This window comes from Lagopus muta, chromosome 26, assembly GCF_023343835.1.
Source record: "Lagopus muta isolate bLagMut1 chromosome 26, bLagMut1 primary, whole genome shotgun sequence".
NCBI lineage: Eukaryota > Metazoa > Chordata > Aves > Galliformes > Phasianidae > Lagopus > Lagopus muta.
In genome coordinates this window covers 2,163,032-2,183,547 of record NC_064458.1, presented here as the reverse complement: position 1 = coordinate 2,183,547, position 20,516 = coordinate 2,163,032, and the positions used below count along the sequence as shown (strand labels likewise).

At 54.6% G+C, this 20,516-nt stretch overlaps 2 protein-coding genes across 7 annotated transcripts; one reads left to right on the top strand and one right to left on the bottom strand.

Moving 5' to 3' along the window:
* Positions 1–138: 138 nt before the first annotated feature.
* FGF22 (fibroblast growth factor 22) lies at positions 139–6,152 on the top strand. Of its 6 annotated transcripts, none has more exons than XM_048927738.1 (3): positions 139–428; positions 2,876–2,975; positions 3,096–6,152. In XM_048927738.1, exons 1-3 carry the CDS (start codon positions 197–199, stop codon positions 3,583–3,585), a joined length of 822 nt encoding a protein of 273 aa, XP_048783695.1. In that variant the 5' UTR covers positions 139–196; the 3' UTR covers positions 3,586–6,152. The 6 variants fall into 6 exon arrangements, with proteins under 6 accessions (XP_048783695.1, XP_048783696.1, XP_048783699.1 ...); XM_048927739.1 differs by having other exon boundaries at positions 2,876–3,373; positions 3,471–3,580; XM_048927742.1 differs by having other exon boundaries at positions 2,876–2,979; positions 3,153–3,402.
* A 117-nt stretch (positions 6,153–6,269) lies between these two features.
* Positions 6,270–15,032, bottom strand: RNF126 (ring finger protein 126). Its single transcript, XM_048927745.1, has 9 exons — positions 14,907–15,032; positions 11,793–11,851; positions 9,973–10,036; positions 9,274–9,515; positions 8,575–8,643; positions 8,427–8,496; positions 8,104–8,197; positions 7,337–7,452; positions 6,270–7,121 (listed from the first exon to the last, which is right to left on the bottom strand). The coding sequence occupies exons 1-9, from the start codon at positions 14,979–14,981 to the stop codon at positions 6,972–6,974; spliced, it is 939 nt and encodes a 312-aa protein (XP_048783702.1). The 5' UTR covers positions 14,982–15,032; the 3' UTR covers positions 6,270–6,971.
* Between the last annotated feature and the right edge of the window lie 5,484 nt (positions 15,033–20,516).

The window sequence follows — 20,516 nt, the reverse complement described above, 5'->3', positions numbered from 1 at the left end:
ACAGCCGTCGGGTCCCCCCCCCAACTCGTACGGATTTATGAATGAGAGACCCCGCCCCTCTGCCCCGCCTCGCCCCGCCCATTCACCGCCGCTGCTGCCGCCCGCGCCGTCGGGGCCGCTCGCCGGTGGCCGCGGCCATGGCCCGGAGCCGCGCAGCGACTCGCTGTGCCCCACCGCCCTCCCGGCGGCCGCCGCCATGAGGCGCGGGGGTCCCGCCGCTTTCGCCGCCTGCCTCGCTGGGGCGCTCGCCGTGCTGGCGGGGCCGGGACCGGACAGCTCCGTTTGGGGCGGCCGGCGGCCCCCCCGCAGCTACGGGCATCTGGAAGGCGACGTGCGCTGCCGGCGGCTCTTCTCCGCCACCCGATTCTTCCTGAGCATCGACGGCGGCGGCGGAGTGGAGGGGACGCGCTGGAGGGAGCGGCCGGGCAGTGAGTGGGGTCGGGGCCGGGACGTGTGCCGGGACCGGGACTGGGACCGCCCTCTCCTCAATGGGTCCCGGAGCCGAGCCCGATGGTGCGGCGGATCGGGGAGAGCCGGGTCCCGTTCCGCCGCTGTTTTCCAACCTCGCCGCGTTAGAGCGGGGTCAGGGGCTGCGCCGTATCCTCCATTGGCAGAGCCACGGGTCCCGCGGCCCGGAGTTGGTTGGGGACAACCCTGTCCAAAGCCGCCGGACCCCGCTGCCCCGAGGGCTCAAGCTGGAACGGCTGCTGGTTCCTTCTCAGCCCAGAGTCAGCAGGTGAACTGACACCACTGACCTCCAGGGACAGGGGGTCACTTTGCCAACAGTGCCCAGCGTCAGTGGAGACCTGGGGGTCTCTCATCCCCCCATCTGTCACCATCAGCAAATAACTATCTGCATTTGGGGTCATCCTCATCCAGAATGGACCTGGGGGATCCATACGCATCATTCCCATCAGTGTCTTGGGAAGGAGAAGGGCTGAGGAGGAAGAGGGCTGGAGAGGACTTAGGGGCGATGCTGCTCCCAGGGTCCATGAGTGGAGGGGAGCACAGGATATCCTATTGGCTGCAGAGCAGCCATGGTTCCTTGCAGTCAGAATTACTGGAGGCAATTTAGGAGCAGTGCAGGTCCCTGTGAGCTGCCTGAGGGCTGCACGGTGGTGCTCAGCCTAATAGAGTCCAAGCCCTGCAAGTAAGGATTCAGTTGGGACAGCACCAATGATGTCGTGTGACCCAAAAGCACGGCCCATCTCTGTCTCACATCGGAGAGGATGCCACCCACCTACGGTGGGAAGGAGCCCAGCCCAACTGGGACAGCTGCTCGTGGAGAGCCCTGTTGTGGTACCAAGAGCTGCTGGGAGACCAATCAGGCATGCTGCCAGCTACCCCACGCCTTCCCTTGGCCGTGTGGCAATAGGGCCTGGCAGGCTCCAGGCTGTCACATCAGGCTCACTCTGGTTATTGGAGCTGCAGATAACCTGTGCCTGGGTTGGGCTTGGGTTCTGCTCCCTAGCTCTCCTGGCAGCCACCAGCCCAGCCCTACCAGTGGCTGGAGTAGGGCTCTTTATCCTTGTGCCCCACACCCAGCCCAGTGCTGGCCTGGAGCTCTATGAGGGGCTGAGGACTGTTTCCTGATGTTCCTCCCTGGCCCCATCACAGCCTGCATGGAGCTGAGCATTTCCCTGGGTACCCATCAGCAAAGCGTGGCTCTGCCCTACTGAGCACTGGGAATAGCAAAGTGGGGTTATTTTTAGAGAAGCAAAAGTCCTTTGGTATAAATAGCAGCAGCTCCAGACAGCGATAAACTGAGATGGATTTGCAGGCATTTTCTCAACCTTTCCCCACTTGCCTGTTAATGGCTTTGCTGTGCTGGGACACACTGGACCACACCACGTGTGCTGGTGGCTGGGCTGAACATCCCCCCTCGGTATCATCCTGTAGCACTCAGCTCTGAGCTCTGCACAGCACTCAGCTTGTCCTTGTGCCATATCCAGCCCCATCCTCTCCCAGCAGCATCACAGTGGCCCAATGGATGCCTCAGCCTGCGGTGGGTGGGTGAGGTCTTGCAGAAGACCCTGCCGAGAGGCTGTGGCACTCTATGTGCTGTGAGCCACCCAGAGCCTCTGTGGGACTCCCCACGTACAACAGGGATGGGGTCAGGCTGACAGCTCTGGTTGGTGCAGAGGAAGAGAGGGAGGAAGAATCCAGAGTGTTCCTGGCATTGCTCTGGGTGTTTCCATGCTAAAATCCACCTGGTCTGACCACATGCCTTTCCCATTAGCGGCTCTGACCGAGATCCACGGGCTGGGTACACGCACCTTTAGTCGAGCACATGCTGTGGGGCCAAACCCAGGGCTGCTGCATCCTGCAGTCCCCACCCAGGTCCCCATATCCATGCTGGTCCCAGCCAGGCAAGCAGCACTGGTGAGCACGGGCAGCACCCCCAGCAATGGGATGAGCGGTCTAGGAGCCGAGCTGGATCCCTGGGGCTTCACAGCATGTGTTGGGCAGAGGATCAGCTGCTGATTCAGGGAGAACAACCATGAAGTGAGCAGGGGGCAAAGGCTGACAGTTGGTTCCAGGCACGCGGAGCTGCAGCTTGGCCTCGTTCCAGCAGAGCTCTGCTCCCAGGGGCAGCTGGGCACAAGGGAGGATGGGAATAAAGGGCAAACCCTCCCGGATGATGGGGTTCTCCCTCGAACACACAACCCTTGCTCCCCACTGTCCCTCCATTGGGACAGCATCCATCCATGCATCCATCTGTCCATCTCCCCAGCTCCTGCACCGGGTGAGGTTCCGCGGTGGCACTTTTTGGGGTCGACGGTGCTGTCCCTGTGTGGTGACACCTTGTGGGCAGCGGGGGAAGGGTCCTTGCAGGAGGTGGCCCATCTCACAGCAGCGCTTCCCCGCCCCGCAGGCATCGTCGAGATCCGGTCTGTGCGTGTCGGCGTTGTGGCCATCCGGGCGGTGCACACCGGCTTCTACCTGGCCATGAACAAACAGGGGCAGCTCTACGGGTCGGTAGGTCAGGCTCCGCATCCCATGGCTGGCATTGGAGGTGCGGGGCAGAGGCAGAACGGGGAGATCCTGCACCCACCGGGGCCGGCACCCATGCTTGCTCCCCCTACTCCCCATAGGGGACGGCACCCGCGGAGCCCTCACCCTGCTCACCCCCTTCCCTCCTCTGCCAGAAGGAGTTCAGCCCCAACTGCAAGTTCACGGAACGCATTGAGGAGAATGGCTACAACACCTACGCCTCGCTGCGCTGGCGGCACCGGGGCCGCCCCATGTTCCTCTCTCTCAATAGCAAAGGGAGGCCACGGCGAGGGGGCAAGACGCGCCGGCAGCACCTCTCCACCCACTTCCTCCCTATGCTCGTCAGCTGAGCCCTGCAGTGTGGCTCCTGGACAGTCCTGTAGGAAAAGAAAAAATGGGGGGGGAAAGGCTATTTTATATATGTACATATCTATATATTGCTATTTATTGCTTTGTTTTTCAACTGCGTGGTGGAGGATGGATGTGGATGGCAAAAGGTCCAGACTCAGCGTGCAGAGCCATGCTGGGGCTCTGCTTCGTGTCCCTGCACGTGTCCAACCTGAGGCACGCACCCACCGTGGATGGAGCTGATGCTGTCCTGGCTTCCCGCCCTGCTGACAGCATCTCTGCAAGGGGAGAGTGGTTGCAGGGCTGGGAGATGCTGGGGCTGTGTTTGATTGGTGTCTCGTGGAAATTAAAGCTGTGTTCGTGGCAAGGGGCAGCAAGCTGTGGCAGTGCGATGCTGGTGCTCGTGGGCTCCTTCAGCCTCGAGGTGCTGCCCTGGGTTGGGAGATACAGAGCTTGGCATCCTCCCTTCTCTTCCCAGCCCACACCTGAGTGCGTGGGCAAGGACATTGCTCAGCCCCAAATCTAACCATAGGAAAAGGCAGCGAGTGGTGTTTCAGGGATGGAACGGGAGGAAACGGCTGTGGGAGGGAAGAGCCCTGGATGTCAGGCTGCTGCGGGGTGAAGGTGCACGAGGTGAGACGAGGGAATGGCACAGCTGCATCCTGGATGAGCATCCCCTGTGGTTCTGAGGCTGTGGCCCCACTCTGCTCCCTTAGAGCAGATGGGGATGGAGCTGGGTACTGGGAGGTGATTCCGAGAGCATCACCATGGCCAGAAATAGTGCTTGTTCCTCCCAGCCAGAGCACGTTCCTGCAGTGCCTGCTGAGCCTCACTGTGAGAGGCACCGCAGCGTGGTCACCGTGTCACATCACACAACCACCAAACTCGTTCCATTTCTTACCAAACCAGCTCCCAGGCAGGAGGGAGCAACCATTGCAGCAAATGCTGGGGACTGCAGTGGGCACCAGACTCCGACCCCAGGAGCTGCAGCACCCATCTGCCTCATTTCACCCATTTGAAGCCCACCTCGAGCATCTCACACGTGGGCACAAACTGCATCAGGACCCTTCCCTCCTGCCTCTGGGATCCCTCTGCCACCACCTGCTCCTGAGCCTGGGATTCCAGCAGCAGAAGCTCCTGGCTCGACCTCTGGCACAGGATGAGCTCTTACCCTGATCTACCAGTCCTGAGATAAACCCTTGTCCCAGAGGCATCCGCCTGCGAGATCAAAGCAGCTGCAGCCTGGTTGAGCTGGCAGAGCCAATGACAGAAACATTCCAGGGCAATGGCTCAGTGCCTCCTCACTGCCAGCCCCCAACAGCTTTGGCAAATGGCAGCTGATGTTTCCTCCAACAGACCTTCCCTTTTATTCTGAAACGGTTCAAGAAATGTCACACAACACCTTCCCCCTCCCATAGGGAGGTACAGCCCTTCTTAGGAAGTTCCTGGACCTGGGCAGTTCCACTCAGTGCTGGATTCTCATTGATTTGCTCTGTGGTTCTGCCACCGTGTGCCCATTCTGTGATACCAGCAGGGCAGAGTCCAGCTGTCCCTGCAGGGTCAGCAGCTCCTCCGTGTCTCAGCCCCAGCCTTTTCCCCGCTGTGCTTCCATCAGCCACATCTGAGCTTCTGCTTTTGAGTCATCAAAGAGACAAACAAGTGCAAGAGCTTCAGGTAGGCGTTGGGACAGCTGGGTCACCAGCAGACTGCTGCACTGGACAGGGGGAGCTGCCTGCAGCTGGCACTGCACAGGGCTGGGCTGCCCTTGGCAAAGCTGCCTCAGCTCTCGCTGTGCTCAGTGCCATCTGGAGCCAGCAGGAGAGTGGAAGTCCAGGACTGCATTTAGGTCAGACCCCAGAGCCCCCTGTGCTGCTTCCTGGCCTCAGAGACCACAGATACTCACTCAGCCCAGGATGCAACCCTAGGAGCATCAGAGACCACCATCAGCTTTACCCCAATGCACTTTACCTTGCATTTGCCAGGAGCACACGACCAGCTGTGGATGTACAAACCCTCCCATGCACGCATCCCACTCTCACTGCAGGGCTGCTTCCCACAGGTGGTCTGTGATGCTGCCTCACCTGAGCAATCCTACAAGGTGAGGAAGGCTGCAGCCTCCCCAGGAAACATCCCACAGCCACCAGGAGACCCAAGTCCTCTGGATGTGCATCTGTCCCAGAACAGCACGGCTGTGGACAACAAGACCCCACATCATCACCTCCACCAGCACCAGGGAGATCCACTGCCTGCCTCAGATCCCTGCAGCAGAAGAGGCAGCAGCTCGCACCTCACGCAGCCCAGTGCTGCTCACTGCTTCCTCTCTCCTGCCAGCACTGCAGGGTGACACACAGCCAGGAGCCTGCTTTGTCCCCACCTCAGCCCAGGTAGGTCACTGCCACCTCCACTCACATTCTTCTCATTCTCCAATGCACAAACTGTCAAACACACCCAGGTATTTCATCTCTCTCTCCTTTTTTTTTTAATCAGCTGTATTTTAAGTTACTTCGAAATACATTTTATTCTTTTTTTTTCCCCTCTCTCTCCAAACTCTCGTTTTTCCTGTCTATTACTTGATCACAATGAGATGGGGCTGCTCCTTGCACTGATGCACGCCCAGTCCTGATGTTAACAGCGGAAAAATCTGTTCAGAACTGCAACGGGGAGATGTAAAAAATACAAAAAGGAGCAGGCAAGTATGCTTTTTGAGTTGCAATCCTGCAGCCAGCCCCTCAATAACCCACAGGCCTGCAATGCACAGAGGGGTGTTGGCCACGTTGAAGCCTGGAGCTCCCAGCATACCTGCACTCAGCATGCCAGGAGGGCTTGGACAAGCCCAGCCTGCCCTTGGGTGAAACCAGGCTGCTCAGCACAGCAGTCTCTGGAGACCTGAACCCTGTAGTTCTCCTCAAATCATGCATAACGTCCCGTTGAGCTGAAACGTCCATTTATTTAAACAGCAGTAATAATTTAAAATTATAAAAACCCCCTTTCAGTGTTGAGTATCAGAAGGGCGAGGTTGTAAAGAAACAAAAAGAAATGGGACTCGAGATGAGGGGGGAAAGGAAGGGAAGGATGATGGGGTCTGTTTCAAGAGTTCATTTGCTCAGTGACAACTATTTGCCCTCCCCAGATGAAGATCCTGGGAGGGAGGCAGTATCATTATGCTTTCATTTCTCAGATTTCAATCTCCAAAGCAGAAGAGATAGCATCTAAGGGGAGGAGGAGGAGGAAAAGCAATAATAAAAAACAAAAAGAAAGGAATCTCAAGTTCAAAACCTTATCAACAACCTTTCCATTCAGAATTGCAACCACCAGCTCAGTGCCTTAGGTTTCCCATCTGTGGAGCACTGCAGCCTTTCACTGCAACTGTTAAAAGTCCACGTGGCAAAAGGGATGAATTTTATTAACAGACAGAGCTCTTTCCCCATGACAGAACTTGAGGCTTCTCATCTCTGAAGGATCCAGAGTCTCCGTGTCTTCAGAACTCAAAAGGGAATTCTGGGGGTGCTGCTTCCCCCTTGCTACCCTCCCCTTGCTCTGCTCTGGAAGCCCCTTTTGCTGCTTATGTTGGCTGGGGAGGGAAGAAGGACAATGGAGAGGGCCCCAGGGACAGAGGGTTGGATTAAGATTCATGAGTTGTTCGATGAGTTTTCGTTACTTGGTGAGCTGGAAGAAGAGGAGGAGGAGGAGGATGAGAAGTTCATCCCTGTGAGTCCAGGGGGGTTTGTAGCAGTGTTTTGTCCACTTAGGCTCTTCCGGCACACAGGACATGTGTCATGCTATGGAGAGCAGACAAAAAACAACACACAAGAAATAAGGAAAACTGGATTATAAACAATACAGGAGCAATTCTGAAGGAAAAGGCTAAGATTACACTGCTGTTCGTGCTCAGGCTTCATCATGAGGGTGTGAAAAAAAACACAGAGCAGAACGGTACAGCCAGAAAACATTTCAGTGCTACAGAACCCAAGAGACCCACACAGAAGGCACCAACCTGCTCCAGCCAAGGGACTATACAGCTGTTGTGGAATAGGTGATTGCAAGGTAACTGCCGGACGTTCTCCCCAACTGTATAGTCTTCTTTACACACAGGGCACTCTAACCCAGAATCTGTATTGCAAACGGAAAGCAAAACACAGCTGAAGAATAAAGCAGAAAACAAAGGACCTGATCGCCCTCAGAAGGAGATCCCATCACCTTCTCCCTTTTTTTCCCCCTTCCCAGCAGCTCTCGTGGCTTCTGTCCCCTTCCCTGCTTCATCTCTGCAAGTGGAAAGCTTGCTGCTTTGCCCTACCACCATCACTGCCCCCTTTCCACTGTCCTGGGTTTGCATCATTGTTCCCTTCCTCACAGCACAAAACACGTTCAGTGAACAGATGCATGCACACATACCTGTAACAAAGCATCCAGTGCTTGATTTGCATCTCTCCAACCAACAGACTCTCACCCAGCTTACAGTACAGCCTGGCTGAGCTGTCAGCACATCCCAGCACAGAGCTGCAGCTCTGCCCATCAGCATGCATGTGCTTTTTCAACTCTATTCACACTGAATTCTTTGGAACAGACAGTTTGCCTCCCCAGGGCAAATTCAACCAGTCTACTCTGCCCTTTCCATTGCAAGAGTATAGCAGAGTGCAATAATTCAGCTTTCTCCCCACTTTGGAGATGTTTTAGGCCTGGAAGGTACTAGCAGACCAAATGAAAAGCGTTGAAACAGAATTTTCACAGACCTCTTTGTGAACTGGAGGAGATAATACACACCTACGTGTTCCTGTGTGATCTGTACCGTGGGGAGGGCCTGGATCTTTTCTTTGTCTGCTGGCGGTGGTCCAGTGTTTTCAAACTGATTTAGTAACTGAAAAAACAATAGGCCACAGAAGGCAGAAAGATGTGAGCTCAGCAGCATGCAGAATCTGTTCATTTACCAAATTAGGGCACTTGAATCCAGCATCCCCTGCGCTGTGGACCTCATCTCCCATTTCTACACCTTCAGTGGTTTGTTCCTGCTGCAGCACAATGGGTGCTGACAATTTAGCAAGCTGTACCCAAGAGGACCTGAGGCTCCATTATAGTGCTAATTTTACCTGTGTAATAATTGCATCCAGGCCGTTAGCACCCCAGGCATAGTCCATTGGATTTGAATGCAAGACTCCCCTTTAAGAATAAGAACAAGAATTAAATTCAGGCACAAGTATGAGCAACCTCAGAAACAACAGTTGAGCTTCAACTCACCAAGGACCAAGTCCTAAGTTTGGTATTGTTGTAGGTGCAATAATACCATTGACCAGCTGCTGAATGATTCTGAAAGACAAGAAAACCAGGATTAAACAAGAATCTGTATCTGCTAGCTCCTGGTTCAGAAGCCTGACATGGAAGGAGTGGCTAAATGCTGTCACCTCACCAGAGAGAATGAGAGGAAAATAATAAACTGGTTATTCATTGACAAAGAGAAAACTGAATGCTTTATCCAGATGGAATGATTTCTGACAGAGACAGCAAAGTTTTCCCAGGATACTTTTAAAGAAACTGCTGTCTTGTTCTCTAGAGTCTCCTCTTATTTTTCCTCTCACAAATAAGACGTTTTCACAATACCCAGAGATGACCAGGAAATGCTTTCTCAGTGTGTGCTGAAGGGTCAAACCTCCCAGCCTCACTGCAGCTTAGGCTGCTGTGCTCAGTTAGAAAAGCCCCTAAAAGTCAAGGTGAGAGCCCCTAAAAGTCAAAGGCAGGAGAGAGGCTGAGCAGAAGCCTGGCCATCCAAAGCACGAGCTCACAGAGGACAGAGCCAGGCACGAACACAGGGCGCTCACAGCTACGAGCAGCTTTACACTTCAACAGAAGAAGAAGAGACAAAAGGATGATTTGTGTTGAACTCATCAGTGAAAAAACAACCCAGGTTTTCTACACAAGAACCCCAAGGGCTGTTCTTACCCCTCCAGTGTGGGAACCCCCTCGTGCCTGCCAGCAGCACGCCGCGTGGCGAGACGAGCGCGCGGCTGCCTCGCGCCGTACCGGTGCCTGGACTGATGCTCTCTTTCCCTCCTGTTCTCAGAGTCTCTGTTATCTTCTGACTGCACATTGGACCCAAATGGAATCTCAAAGCCATCGTCGAAAATCCCAAAGGCAAACTGGCCGTAGCCCTGAGGCAAAGTGAACAAGTGCTGATCCACGTTCTGGAAGGGAGAGAATTGGAGAGCAGATTGTGATCAGAAGAGAAATAGATCAACTATGCGGTCTTGCCCCAGCCTCCCAAAAATGATTTGTCTGTAGAGTCCTTGGTTGATACAGGAGCTCAGTGCATGCTTAGAAGTAGCTGAGGGAGCAACAGAAACTCAGATTTCCCTGGTTTCTCTGTAGCTGCTGCGTGTTTCTGCACAGCAACACACCCAGCCAGCTCTCCAAATCCCAGCTCAGCCCCCCTCTCAACAACAACAAGCTACAGGTGATATCAAAAATACAGGTCCTATCAAAAATATGATGTGCAGGGATTTCAGGAGCAGCACGTGGATGCCATTAATACTTCCTCCCCCATGCTTAGTCAAAATCTAGGCAACATTTAAACAACTAATGGAAAGATGTTGATTCAACAGCAAGAAAGAAAACCTTTGAAGAGAGAGAGAGAGGACTTGCCTCAAAAGGATGCCTGTTCTGCTCACTGGTTGATGCAGAGGAGCTGGTTTCATTCTCAGTGTTCCTGAAAAAAAAATGCATTGGTAAGTATCATAAGGGTGCTGTGAAAAGATTTTCCCAGCAGAGGGAATCGAGGGACGTGAATCTGACACCATGAGCAAACAGCAAAGCTGCTCCTAACAGCACACAGGAAGTTAGTCAGAGCTGAAAGGAGCCACAGAGGTCAGCTCACCCGCCCTTCTGCTCCGGACCTACAGAAATCAGGCTGCCCTCAGATGCTCATTTTCTCCTTCTTCCTGAGAATTCTCATTTTTCACTCTCTGCAACCCTCATCACTCACATCACCATCCATCTTTCCCCACCCTTTTAGATTCCAGTTTGATGAAGTTATGGAAAAGTGACTGATCCACCAAAGATTCCCTGCACAATCCACCTCCAACAAGTCTGCTTGGTTCCCTGGGGCAACAAGAAGAGAAGATTTAAGGTACAAACCCTGACCACTATGACCCAGATGTGTTTAAGTCTAATCCTGAATCAAAGGAACTTCTCTATTGCAGAAGCATGTGACCAAATGGGAAAAACTCTTAATGCCACCAGGCTTCTGCTTTTGGACTGCTGCAAGAAGGTTTACTGCTCAGTACCCAGCCCTATGCTTCAACATTATAGGTTAACAAAACCCCAAAGGTTCAGCCATTAAGAGACTCTCTCCAAGGTCACAGCCAGTCACCAACATAGCAAGGATTACCCAGGGTTGATTTTCCACCTCTGGGTTGGTGCAGTGAGACAAAATATCACCTTCTCAGTACAGAAACCTCAGTCTGTGAAGATCAACCCCTGCCACCTCTGAGAATGTGCATCTAAGACACGTCCCAAGCTGTCTGTGTGCCAGCCTGACAACTGGTAAACGCATCTGAAACATTCAGACTCTTCTACTCTTGCCTATTCTGACACTGCCAGAGAGCTGTGCCACTGCTCAGTCATCAGTAGAACATGTGAACACAGAATTGAGCTCCTTCAGTGCAGAGCCCAAAGCCTCAGTCAAGGTGCAGTGCTACAGTACTTCAAACCACGTTACATACAGTCCCCATGTGGCAGATTCCTCTTCTTGGACAGCTGGAATACAACTGTAAAGAGCCTACAAAGATCAGGTCCAGCTGCCAGACCTCTTCAGGGCTGACCCAAAGTTAGGGCCCACTATTGAAGGCCAACTGACCAAGTGCCTCTCAAACACTGACAGGCACAGGGCAACACCTCTAGGAAGCCTGATTCAGCAAAGGAATTTTGCCTGATGCTCCATCCCCTGCATCCCCAGCACATCTCTGTGCTGCTCCCATGCATCCCACTGCTGCTGAGCAGGGAACAGACCTCCCTCAGCACTTCCCCAGCTGCAGAGAGATGTCAGGTTGCTTCTCAGCCTTCCTTCCTCCAGGCTTGACAACCCAGGCATGCTCAGCCTCTCCTCACAGCCCTTCACCACCCTCCTCTGGATGCATTCAAGCATCTTAATATCCTTTTCATGTTATCTCTGCCCTGATGACTCAAAGCAGTTAAGAGCTATCACATGCCATGAGGAAAGACTCTGACACCTTTTCCTGTTTGTTTTGAATCAACATATTCCTCCTGCTGCCCTTTACCACTGCTGATCTACCTGCAGATGCAGGCTATGCATATTAAGCACTACGTAACCATAGTAAAGAAAGACAGGCCAAGTGTTGGCCAGAACTAAAACCTGTGTAGGATGTGATGCTGCCTTTTACCTAGAAAAAGAGCAGAGTAGATTGAAAGCACCCTAACAACGGCCTCTGAGAGCAGCACATTACCTTGGCTCTTCAGGAAGTTCTTCAATAAAACCAGATTCACACCGTGGGCAAATGTAGTCCTACAGGAGAAGAAACACTGAATGAGAAAAGCAAGCAGTTGGCAAAACCAATACTGGGATACAGAGAACACCACCTGGTATGACAGCCCCCAGGAAAGCCATCCTGCAGCACCTTAAGGAGCAGCTTTATTTTGTGGGTTAGATGCAATATGTTGTGTTTTCTACCCCGTGGTGACACCACAGCTCACTTTGACTGCACAAATAACCAGATCAGAGAGGCAGTCGGTCTGAAATTCCCCTAGACCACACCAGTGTTACAGCAGAATGTAAAAAACCCAAATAGCCCACCCTGTACTTGTTAGTTAGGGAACTCTGCCCAAATTAAGATACTTGACCAAGTAATTAGGCATAGACAGAAGGACTCCTCTCACCACCTGGCTTGAGCACTTCTGTAACCCAGTTTTAAATCCCATTTAATTTTATTTTAAGGGTAAAAATGGCTTGGTCAGCCAATACAGATAGAGCAGAGCTCCTGTGAAAGCTGTATTAAGTACACCCACTACCACTGTGACTTGGCACAGATGGCAAGCAGAGCCACAAGGACCCCCAAACCACCCCTCACACCAACAGGAAGGGAAACTGTGAAGCCTGAACCTGCTTTGAACTTGGATTTATATAAGATGTGGATAATACTAATTGATCCCCAGCACAGACAAAACATGAGGTAACATGTGATGCAGTTCAGAGCAAAGTGAAAGCCAACCCACCAGCTTTCCCAGAAGGTCAGCACTGAAACACTGCCCTTTAAATATCTGTGTGTTTGTGGGGCTTCCCCCTGCCACCCCCCAGAAGGCTAAAGCATCCTAATGAATGAGATGAGGGAATCAGGCTAATTACAGCATGGTTCTCACTTAGGAAGGGCTTAATGGAAGGCTATGGCTGATGTTGTCTGGGGTTCCCAGCACTCAGAGGAGACACAAGTGGGTCATTCTGCAGCACACAATACCAGAATGTCACACTCCCACGCTCATTACAGAGAGCTACTGCCACCCTTGTGGCTTTTGATACTGAAGACTGAATGTGACAGAATAAACAGCCTGTGTATTCAGAGCAGGATTCTTCAAGAGTTTGCTACAGTCACTTTCCCCCCTCCCCCTTAATTCTGGGTGCAAGGAATTTATACTTTGTGAGCACACTTGCAGCCAAAGGGAGCCCAGAGCACTTCAGCTCACTCAAGGAATCACTGGGCTGTTCAGCACAAGGCAGCCACATGAGAAGTGACACCACAGGACACCACTGAGTCACAAGAGGAAGTGACAGATGCTGCACCCAGCCCCAAACTGAGCCTGGTTCAGGGCTGCCATGGCACAGGACCTGGGAGACACAGTGCTTCATGTAGAAACTTCACACCTTTGCCACTGCTGCATCCGAATCGTCCTAAGGCACAAAGATTCCCAGGAAGAGGAGAGGCTGACATCTGTGTGGGCTTTGCTCCTCAAGGCATCACAGACAGAAAAAAGATAAAACCCAAGCAAAATGCAGCAGGGCCAGAGATCCACTCAGCCCTGTCTCTGTCTGCCCAGCAAGATAAGGAAGCAGCAGACATCCTCCATCCCAAGACAGAGAAGCTGCTGCTCCCTCCCTCCTCCAGGCAGGCAATTGTGAAATAACTGCATTTAGAGAATTTGCACAGTTTGATTTCAAGAGCATTTCTGCACCAAATCACCAGCATACAGGAACTCCTGCACATTCTACAGGAAAACACATCAATTATGCCTGCAATAACCTCATCCTGGTTTACGTTTCACCCATACATCATCAGGATAAATTATTACACTCGACACAAGAAGTCAGCCATGCAATCCTCTCACCTCTCCCATATAAGGGAGTTGCATGGGTTTGTTTTTTCTTTGTTTACAGACTCTGAATGTAGAGATCAGCAAATTCCTTTGCAGCTGGAACAGCACAAATGTCACAGCTCATTGTTTCTCAGGTTGTTTGAATGAATCCTTCTACATCTTCATGCTACGCTACCTTCAGCAGTGAGGTCTGCAATTGGGAAGTAAAACCAGTAAGCTCGGATCCTGAAACAAGCCTGTTGACTATCATGAGATCTGCATCAATGAAAGAAGCTGTCAGCTCCCTGCCAGAGCCTGATGCTCGCTACTAGATACACTCTGCTGGCCCAAAACCAACACAGGCCATTAGAACACCAAGAAGAGACTCCTGTTCCTGGATTACAGCCTTTCAGCTCCTGAGCCACTTTCTCTCCAGCCGGGCTGTTTGCTCAGCAGGAGCGTTATCAGCAGCTTCGTCTTCAGACTCAAACACACTTTGCTCAATTGCCACCAAGGCCCACCCTCACCTAAGCACTGAGAGAGAGCAAAAGGACACAGCACATTTCAAACCCAAACTCACCCAATCGAAACAACCACGGTAAATAAATGCATACAAGCGACTTTTACAACGCAGTGAATGATTAAAAAAAAAAAAAAAATGAAAAAGCAACGCCTTATTCTGACGAGACGCTACGGAACGGTTTAGAATAGACTCGGTAAGACCCAGAATCAAAGCCAAAGGGATCCCCGAATCAAAGCCAGCATCTGGCAGCCGAGCAGCCCGCTCTGTGAAGTGGTTCCACGCCGGCAGCAGCGCCGGGCTTCGTGCAGAGCTCAGTTCCCGCCCCCCCCCCACCCTCCTCCCACCGCCCCCGCGTCGCAGCACTGACCGGCCCTTATCTCCAGTAGAAACCCCGGCGAAGCCCCGAGGGGCTCCGACCGAAGTGGCACAGCCCGAAGCCTCGCTCAGCTCAGCGGGCCCAACGCAGAGCCAAAGGACGGCGGGGGACGGCCGCGCCTTTAGGGACGAAGCGAGAGGGGAAGAGGAAGGAACGCGGGAAGGCGGCGGTGCTCCTCAGGCCCGCCCGGCTCCGCGGCCTCCCCCTCCCCCTCAGCGGCCCCCAATCGCCGCAGCCCCCACCGCCCCTTCGGCCCCGGCCCGGCCCCCCCAGGCCTCATCCCCACGTGTCCGCCCCGCGGGGTTTCTGCCCGCCCCAGCGTCGTCCCGCGGTTCTCCCGACCCCGTCACGGCGGCACCCGCGCCTCCCCCGACTCACGGGCAGACGGGGAGCGATCTCGGCCGAGCAGCAGTGGCAGAAGAAGCGGCCCGGCTGCGGGGAAGCCTCCGCCATCTTCCCACCCCCCCCACGCCGCCCCGCCCCGCCCGGCGACGTACGGAGGAGGGACGGTGGCTGAGAGGGGACAAAAAGTAGACGGCGGCAGAAACGCGTGAAGTGGGTGGTGCTGACGAGGGGGAGGCGTGTCTTTTTGAAGGGGCGTGGCTTGCCGGGGCGGGGCCAATGGCGTTGCGCGGCACGCGGAGCCGTAAGCGCGCTCCCGTCCCCATTCCCGTGCCAGATCTGTGCTTTTCATCTCGGTAATAAAGCCTAATAATTACTTTAATAAAGACTAACGATTACTCAAAAGCCGAATAATTTCCTTATTAAAAAAAAAAAAAAAAACCTGGGGAGAGACTGAGCCCATCAAAAAGAGGGCAAAGCGGTTTTCCCGTGAAAAAAAAAACCATATTCTTTTAAATATCGGGCCTGCCCCCACCCCATCGCCTGGAGGGAGCTGGGTCTGCTCAGAAAGGATTTGAGTCACCCCAAAGGCAGCGGTGGGGCGGCTTTCTCACGGTGCTGCAGAGCAGTGATGAGGGAGGAGGTGGCACCTCCAGAGTCTGCATCAGCAGAGCAGAGTGCTGCTGGGGGAGGGAAATGAGGGGAGATGGGAGGAATGGGTGGGGTGGGGTGGGGTGGGGTGGGGTGGGGGGTTGGGGTATGGTGGGATGGGATGGATGGGGGGGGTGGGATGGGGTGGAATGGGATGGGGTGGGATGGGATGGGATGGATGGGGTGGGATGGGATGGGATGGGATGGGATGGGATGGGATGGGATGGGATGGGATGGGGTGGAATGGGATGGGATGGGATGGGATGGGGATGGGTGGGATGGGATGGGATGGGATGGGATGGGATGGGATGGGATGGGGATGGGGGGGATGGGATGGGGATGGGATGGGATGGGATGGGATGGGATGGGATGGGATGGGATGGGATGGGATGGGATGGGATGGGGATGGGATGGGATGGGATGGGATGGGATGGGGATGGGGGGGATGGGATGGGGATGGGGATGGGATGGGATGGGGATGGAGGGGGTGGGATGGGATGGGATAGGATGGGATGGGATGGGGATGGAGGGGATGTGATGGGATGGGGATGGAGGGGATGGGATGGGATGGGGATGGGATAGGATGGGATGGGGTGGGATGGGGTGGAATGGGATGGGGTGGGATGGGGTGGGAAGGGATGGAATGGGGTAGGATGGGATGGGTGGAATGGGGTAGGATGGGATGGCTGGGATGGGATGGATGGAGTGGATGAAATGGGACGGGATGGATGAGGTGGATGGGAAGGGATGGGATGGGGATGGGAGGGGGGCACCTCTGGGCTATACCACAGTGGTGGTGGGGATGAGTGTCCCTCTGTGACCCCAAACCAGGGATCTGGATTCCCAGGCACCTGGGAGTGCATCAGCCTCACACTGAGACCTGCTGGGTTCCGGAGTGGGGGCAAATGGCACAGAGCTGGCAGCCACCCCGTAAGCCTGACAGGAGCCTTTGCAGGAGATGCAAAGAGCGTGATGCCACTGTCAGGAGGAGGAAGAGGAGGAGGAAGGCTGGGTTTCACATGGGAGCAGGCCTCAGGGCAGGGCGCGTTCCTGCAGCCGGCACAGATGTGGTGCCACGTTCCCAGGGTACCTGGTGGGGCTGGGCAGGGCCTGCGGCCACCTCTGCTGCCACTCGCAGTGCCCGGCTGTGGGTGTTGGTGATGAGCTCACCTCCTGAGACATGACTTAATTCCAGTGGTGCCAGTGGTGCCAGGGGCTGCTGAGGGGCTGCCGTGGGCTCTGTGTGTGTGTGCACACATGTGCATGCTTATGTGTGTGTGTGTGTGCGTATGCATCCATGTGTGTGGTGCTGGGTCCTGTGCCCATCGCACTGAGGGTGTCAGCAGGGTGAGGATCCCCAGCACCAGGGTCTCTCTGGGCATGAGCGTGCCCTGCAGGCAAGAACTTTTCTAATTAACAAACTGCAGGCCGTGGATAAAACCCTGTGACTGAGGGATTTGCTGACACGAGATGTGCTGCGCTGAGATAAAGCCCAGACATGTGGCTGTTGTTCTGCACAGACGTTGCACTGAGCAGACGTGTTTCCCCTGGCACTCCCACTCTGCCTGCCCCATCTCCTGTTCTTTGGGGGGTTGGGGGGGGGGGGGGGGGGGGAGGGTCTCCTGCTCACAGCATTCCCCATCACTGGGGATGGATGCGGACCTTCTGGAAAGGGCAAGCAGCACAAACCAGCAGATCCTGGGCTGCTTTGCGCTCCGTTTCCCTCTCAGCTCCCACCTCCCCCATGACACGGGCAGGTCATTTTCTATAAGGACTTAGCCTCTGGGCCCCTGTCTTCTTACACAAAGTGGTTGCTGGAAGGTGATCCCTGCTCTCCTCACCCAGCTGTGTCAGTCTGGAGACCTGCAGGCAGCTGTTGGGCACAGCCCGGCTGTGCTCTCATAGAGCTCCCCAAGCCCCAATGCCTTCCTGCACCCTTCCTGCCAAGGGAGAAGAACTGGTGCAGCTGGTCTCCCTGCTCCTCTCCACCCAGATGGTGTATAATTGCTTATTTTAATTAATATATTGGAGGCCACTCAAAGGAAAGCGGCGAGATTTGTTAACAACCACCGCAGGGATCGTCTGCCAGCCCCAACCCATTCGTGTCACGACGGATTTGAATCGGCCTCCTTTTGAATTCCCTCACAGACAGATCAGACGATTTGCATCCCCCCACCTCACCCTTTCTGGCCCGTCTGGGGCTGAGCTCTGCACCGCAGCCTCCAGCATCTCCTCCAACCACATTCAGTGCTGCACAGTCCCTGGGACCCCACCTGCTTCCAGGAGCTCCTTGGGATGGGGGAAAGCTGCAGCCCTCGGGGGACTGCTTCTGAGCTCCACCTCAAATTTCCCTTTTTAAAAATATTTTTTGCCTCCCTCACCCCCACCCCCTTTTTTTTTTTTGATTCCTTGCTTTTCTTTTCCTATGCTTAATTTAAACCATTGTTTTTCAAGGGAAATTTTAATGCGAAAAACATGTTTTTCTACTAACTGCGAGCCTGGGCTATGTAAGCAGTCAGTTTTCTTGTCTGAAGGGAGCTGTGGGGTGGATGGGGCTCTGTGGGGGGTGTGGGACCCGCAGTGGCTCTGCCCTCAGCTGCCTGCAATGCACGCACACCTCTCAGTTTGGGCTGGGAAGCGTTCACCCCAACCATCTCCCCTGCACCCCAGTCAGACCTGCACGGCTCCGTGACGTTTTATGGAGCTGTCGGCTCTTCCCTGCAGGCAATCTTTGCTCTTTCCACAGCGGCGGACGAAGCATTTCCACTGGGGAAACCACACGGGCAGCTGAGTCATGGCTTGTTTACACGGCGTGCCCGTGAAAGGTGCTCAGAGAAGCATCACCGTGCAGCTCCATGCATGGGGACCTGGGGACAGCACTGGGGCCAGGCTGTGCAGGTTATGGCATGGAAAGAGCAAAGCGTGCAAGCTGCGCATGTGCACAGGTGGCTTTGTGCACGTGTGCTGGGGTGGCTTTGTGCATGCGTGCAGCTGAGTGTTCGCCTGCCCTGTTTCACCACAGAGGCATCCCCTGCATGCAGCAGGAGGTGAAGCCCTTTGTGCCCATGGGGCCGTGCAGGGCTGTGTCAAGAGCATCCCCCGGCCCCAGCAGGTGACCTGAGCTCATGCAGGCAGCCAGGGCTGCTGAACGGCTGTGCCACCCCACGTTGCCCCGGCCTCCTGCCCGCTGCACCTCCCGGGGCTCAGACAGACATGCGGGCAACTAGATTGTTTTGTAAGGAACTAATTAAGGCAGCTATAAATCTGCGTGTGCATAGACAGGGGAGATGAAAACCAGAGCCAACTGCAAGCCATAGACAAGAGACATCTGTTCTTTCACTCAGAGGGAAACGCACTCCGTCGCACACAGCCCCTTCTCCTTGGCTGCGTGGGGCCCCGGGACGCCCCAACTGCCTCCCCTCTGCCTGCTCCCCCCACACTCCCTCTTCCACCTCCCACAGAATTACAGAATAGCTGGTGCTGGAAGAGGCCCTCAAGCCAATTCAGTTCCAACCCTGCTTCTTTTCTTCCCCTGCTGGAAGGAAAGAGGCATCAGGACAAAGCCGTGAAGAGCACCGAGGCACCAACTGTGGGTGCAGAACTGTGGGTGCTGCCCTGCACGATGCTCCCAGCAGCTCTGCTGTGCTTTGGTGCAACACTGGGCACAATGAGAAAGCAGAATGGGTCCCTCTCTTGGCATTCCCAGCCAGGGCAGAGCTCCTGGGGTTACAAAGCTGGAGCAGACAGCTCACATCCAACTGCAGCCAGAGAGTGTGCCGAGCGCATCGCTGCCAGCGCGCACTGTGGGGTGCAGGCAGCAGCATAGATTGAGGTTTTAATTAAGCATTTGACACAGTGCCTTGTGAATTCTTACCCGAATAATTAAATCAAATTGCCTGTGATAGGAGTGCTTTTATGACACACCAAAGACCAGCGTGAGGCGGTGGCAAAGAGCAGCAAGGCGGGCTGGGGGCTGTGAGACGAGGCTGGGTGGTGAGGTGGTTGGCAGCAGTGTGGGAGCAGCACGCAGGGCTCTGTGCAGCACAGCAAGGATGCTGCAGCAGGGAGCAGAGCTGGGAGCAGCAGGTCAGGCTGGCGGAAGGGCAGGAGGATCTGCATGTGATGAGAACACGAGCGGTGATCAGATCTGCAGGGGCAGGTCTTGGGAAGCCGGGCACCCCGCGCCCCTCCCCACACGCAGGCTCCCACCCTTCCCTCTCATTTTGCAGAAGTGGAAGTGTCCCAGTAACATGAAACGATTACTGAGGTGAGGAGCATCCAGCTCAGCACTTCTTGGCATTTGTTCACGGCTTTTCATCTTCAAAGCTCCTTGTAGCCATTAGCTAACTGCTAATGCAACCTTCCTGTGAGATAGTGCAGGATCAAGCAGAGGAACATTATCTTGCCGCAGCAGATGGGGAAACTGAGGCTTGGAGAGGTGACGCTGCTGCCCCGGGCATAGGGCGAAGCTGCGTGTCAGAGCTGGGGGTGGAGTGTGCCCAACCAGGGATCGAAGCACAGAGCATTCAGCCCTGTGCTCTCTCCCCAGCGCCGGTGATGCAGCTGTGAGCAATACATAACTCCCTGGTTTGCCTGGCTATGCAGACACGGCAGAGAAAATCCAACCCCCTGGGGCAGCACCCAGCAGCTCACCTGGCTTTGCAAAGAGGGAAACTGAGGCTGGGGTCAAGCCTTGCCCTGGCCTTGCTGCAATCTGGTGCTCAGCAGGCAGGCAGCCAGCCCCAGCACCCCAACATCCCTGTCCTTGGGGTACACAGGGGGTGGTGCTGCTTGCACAAGTGCTGCTGCAGCAGGGAGGGTAGTGGGCTGCTGGGGCCTCCTGCTATGCTTCATGGGGGAATCAGCATCTGGAACTCCGCTGGACTTGTCCAAAACCTCCCAGCTACACCCACAGGGTCAATATGAAACCTCTGTGCCCTGACCCTGGGTTCTGGGAGAAACACTTCTCAACTGACTGTCTGCTTGTAAATTGCA

Bases quoted from the DNA above. Each gene is read 5' to 3' on its own strand.
- FGF22 (XM_048927737.1), top strand. From the start codon at position 197: ATGAGGCGCGGGGGTCCCGCCGCTTTCGCCGCCTGCCTCGCTGGGGCG. The intron at 429-2,875 runs GTGAGTGGGGTC...CCCGCCCCGCAG, and splicing joins CTGGAGGGAGCGGCCGGGCA to GCATCGTCGAGATCCGGTCT.
- RNF126 (XM_048927745.1), bottom strand. From the start codon at position 14,981: ATGGCGGAGGCTTCCCCGCAGCCGGGCCGCTTCTTCTGCCACTGCTGC. The intron at 8,497-8,574 runs GTGAGTTGAAGC...TTATTCTTAAAG, and splicing joins AACTTAGGACTTGGTCCTTG to GGGAGTCTTGCATTCAAATC. The intron at 8,198-8,426 runs GTAAAATTAGCA...TTGTTTTTTCAG, and splicing joins TGGATGCAATTATTACACAG to TTACTAAATCAGTTTGAAAA.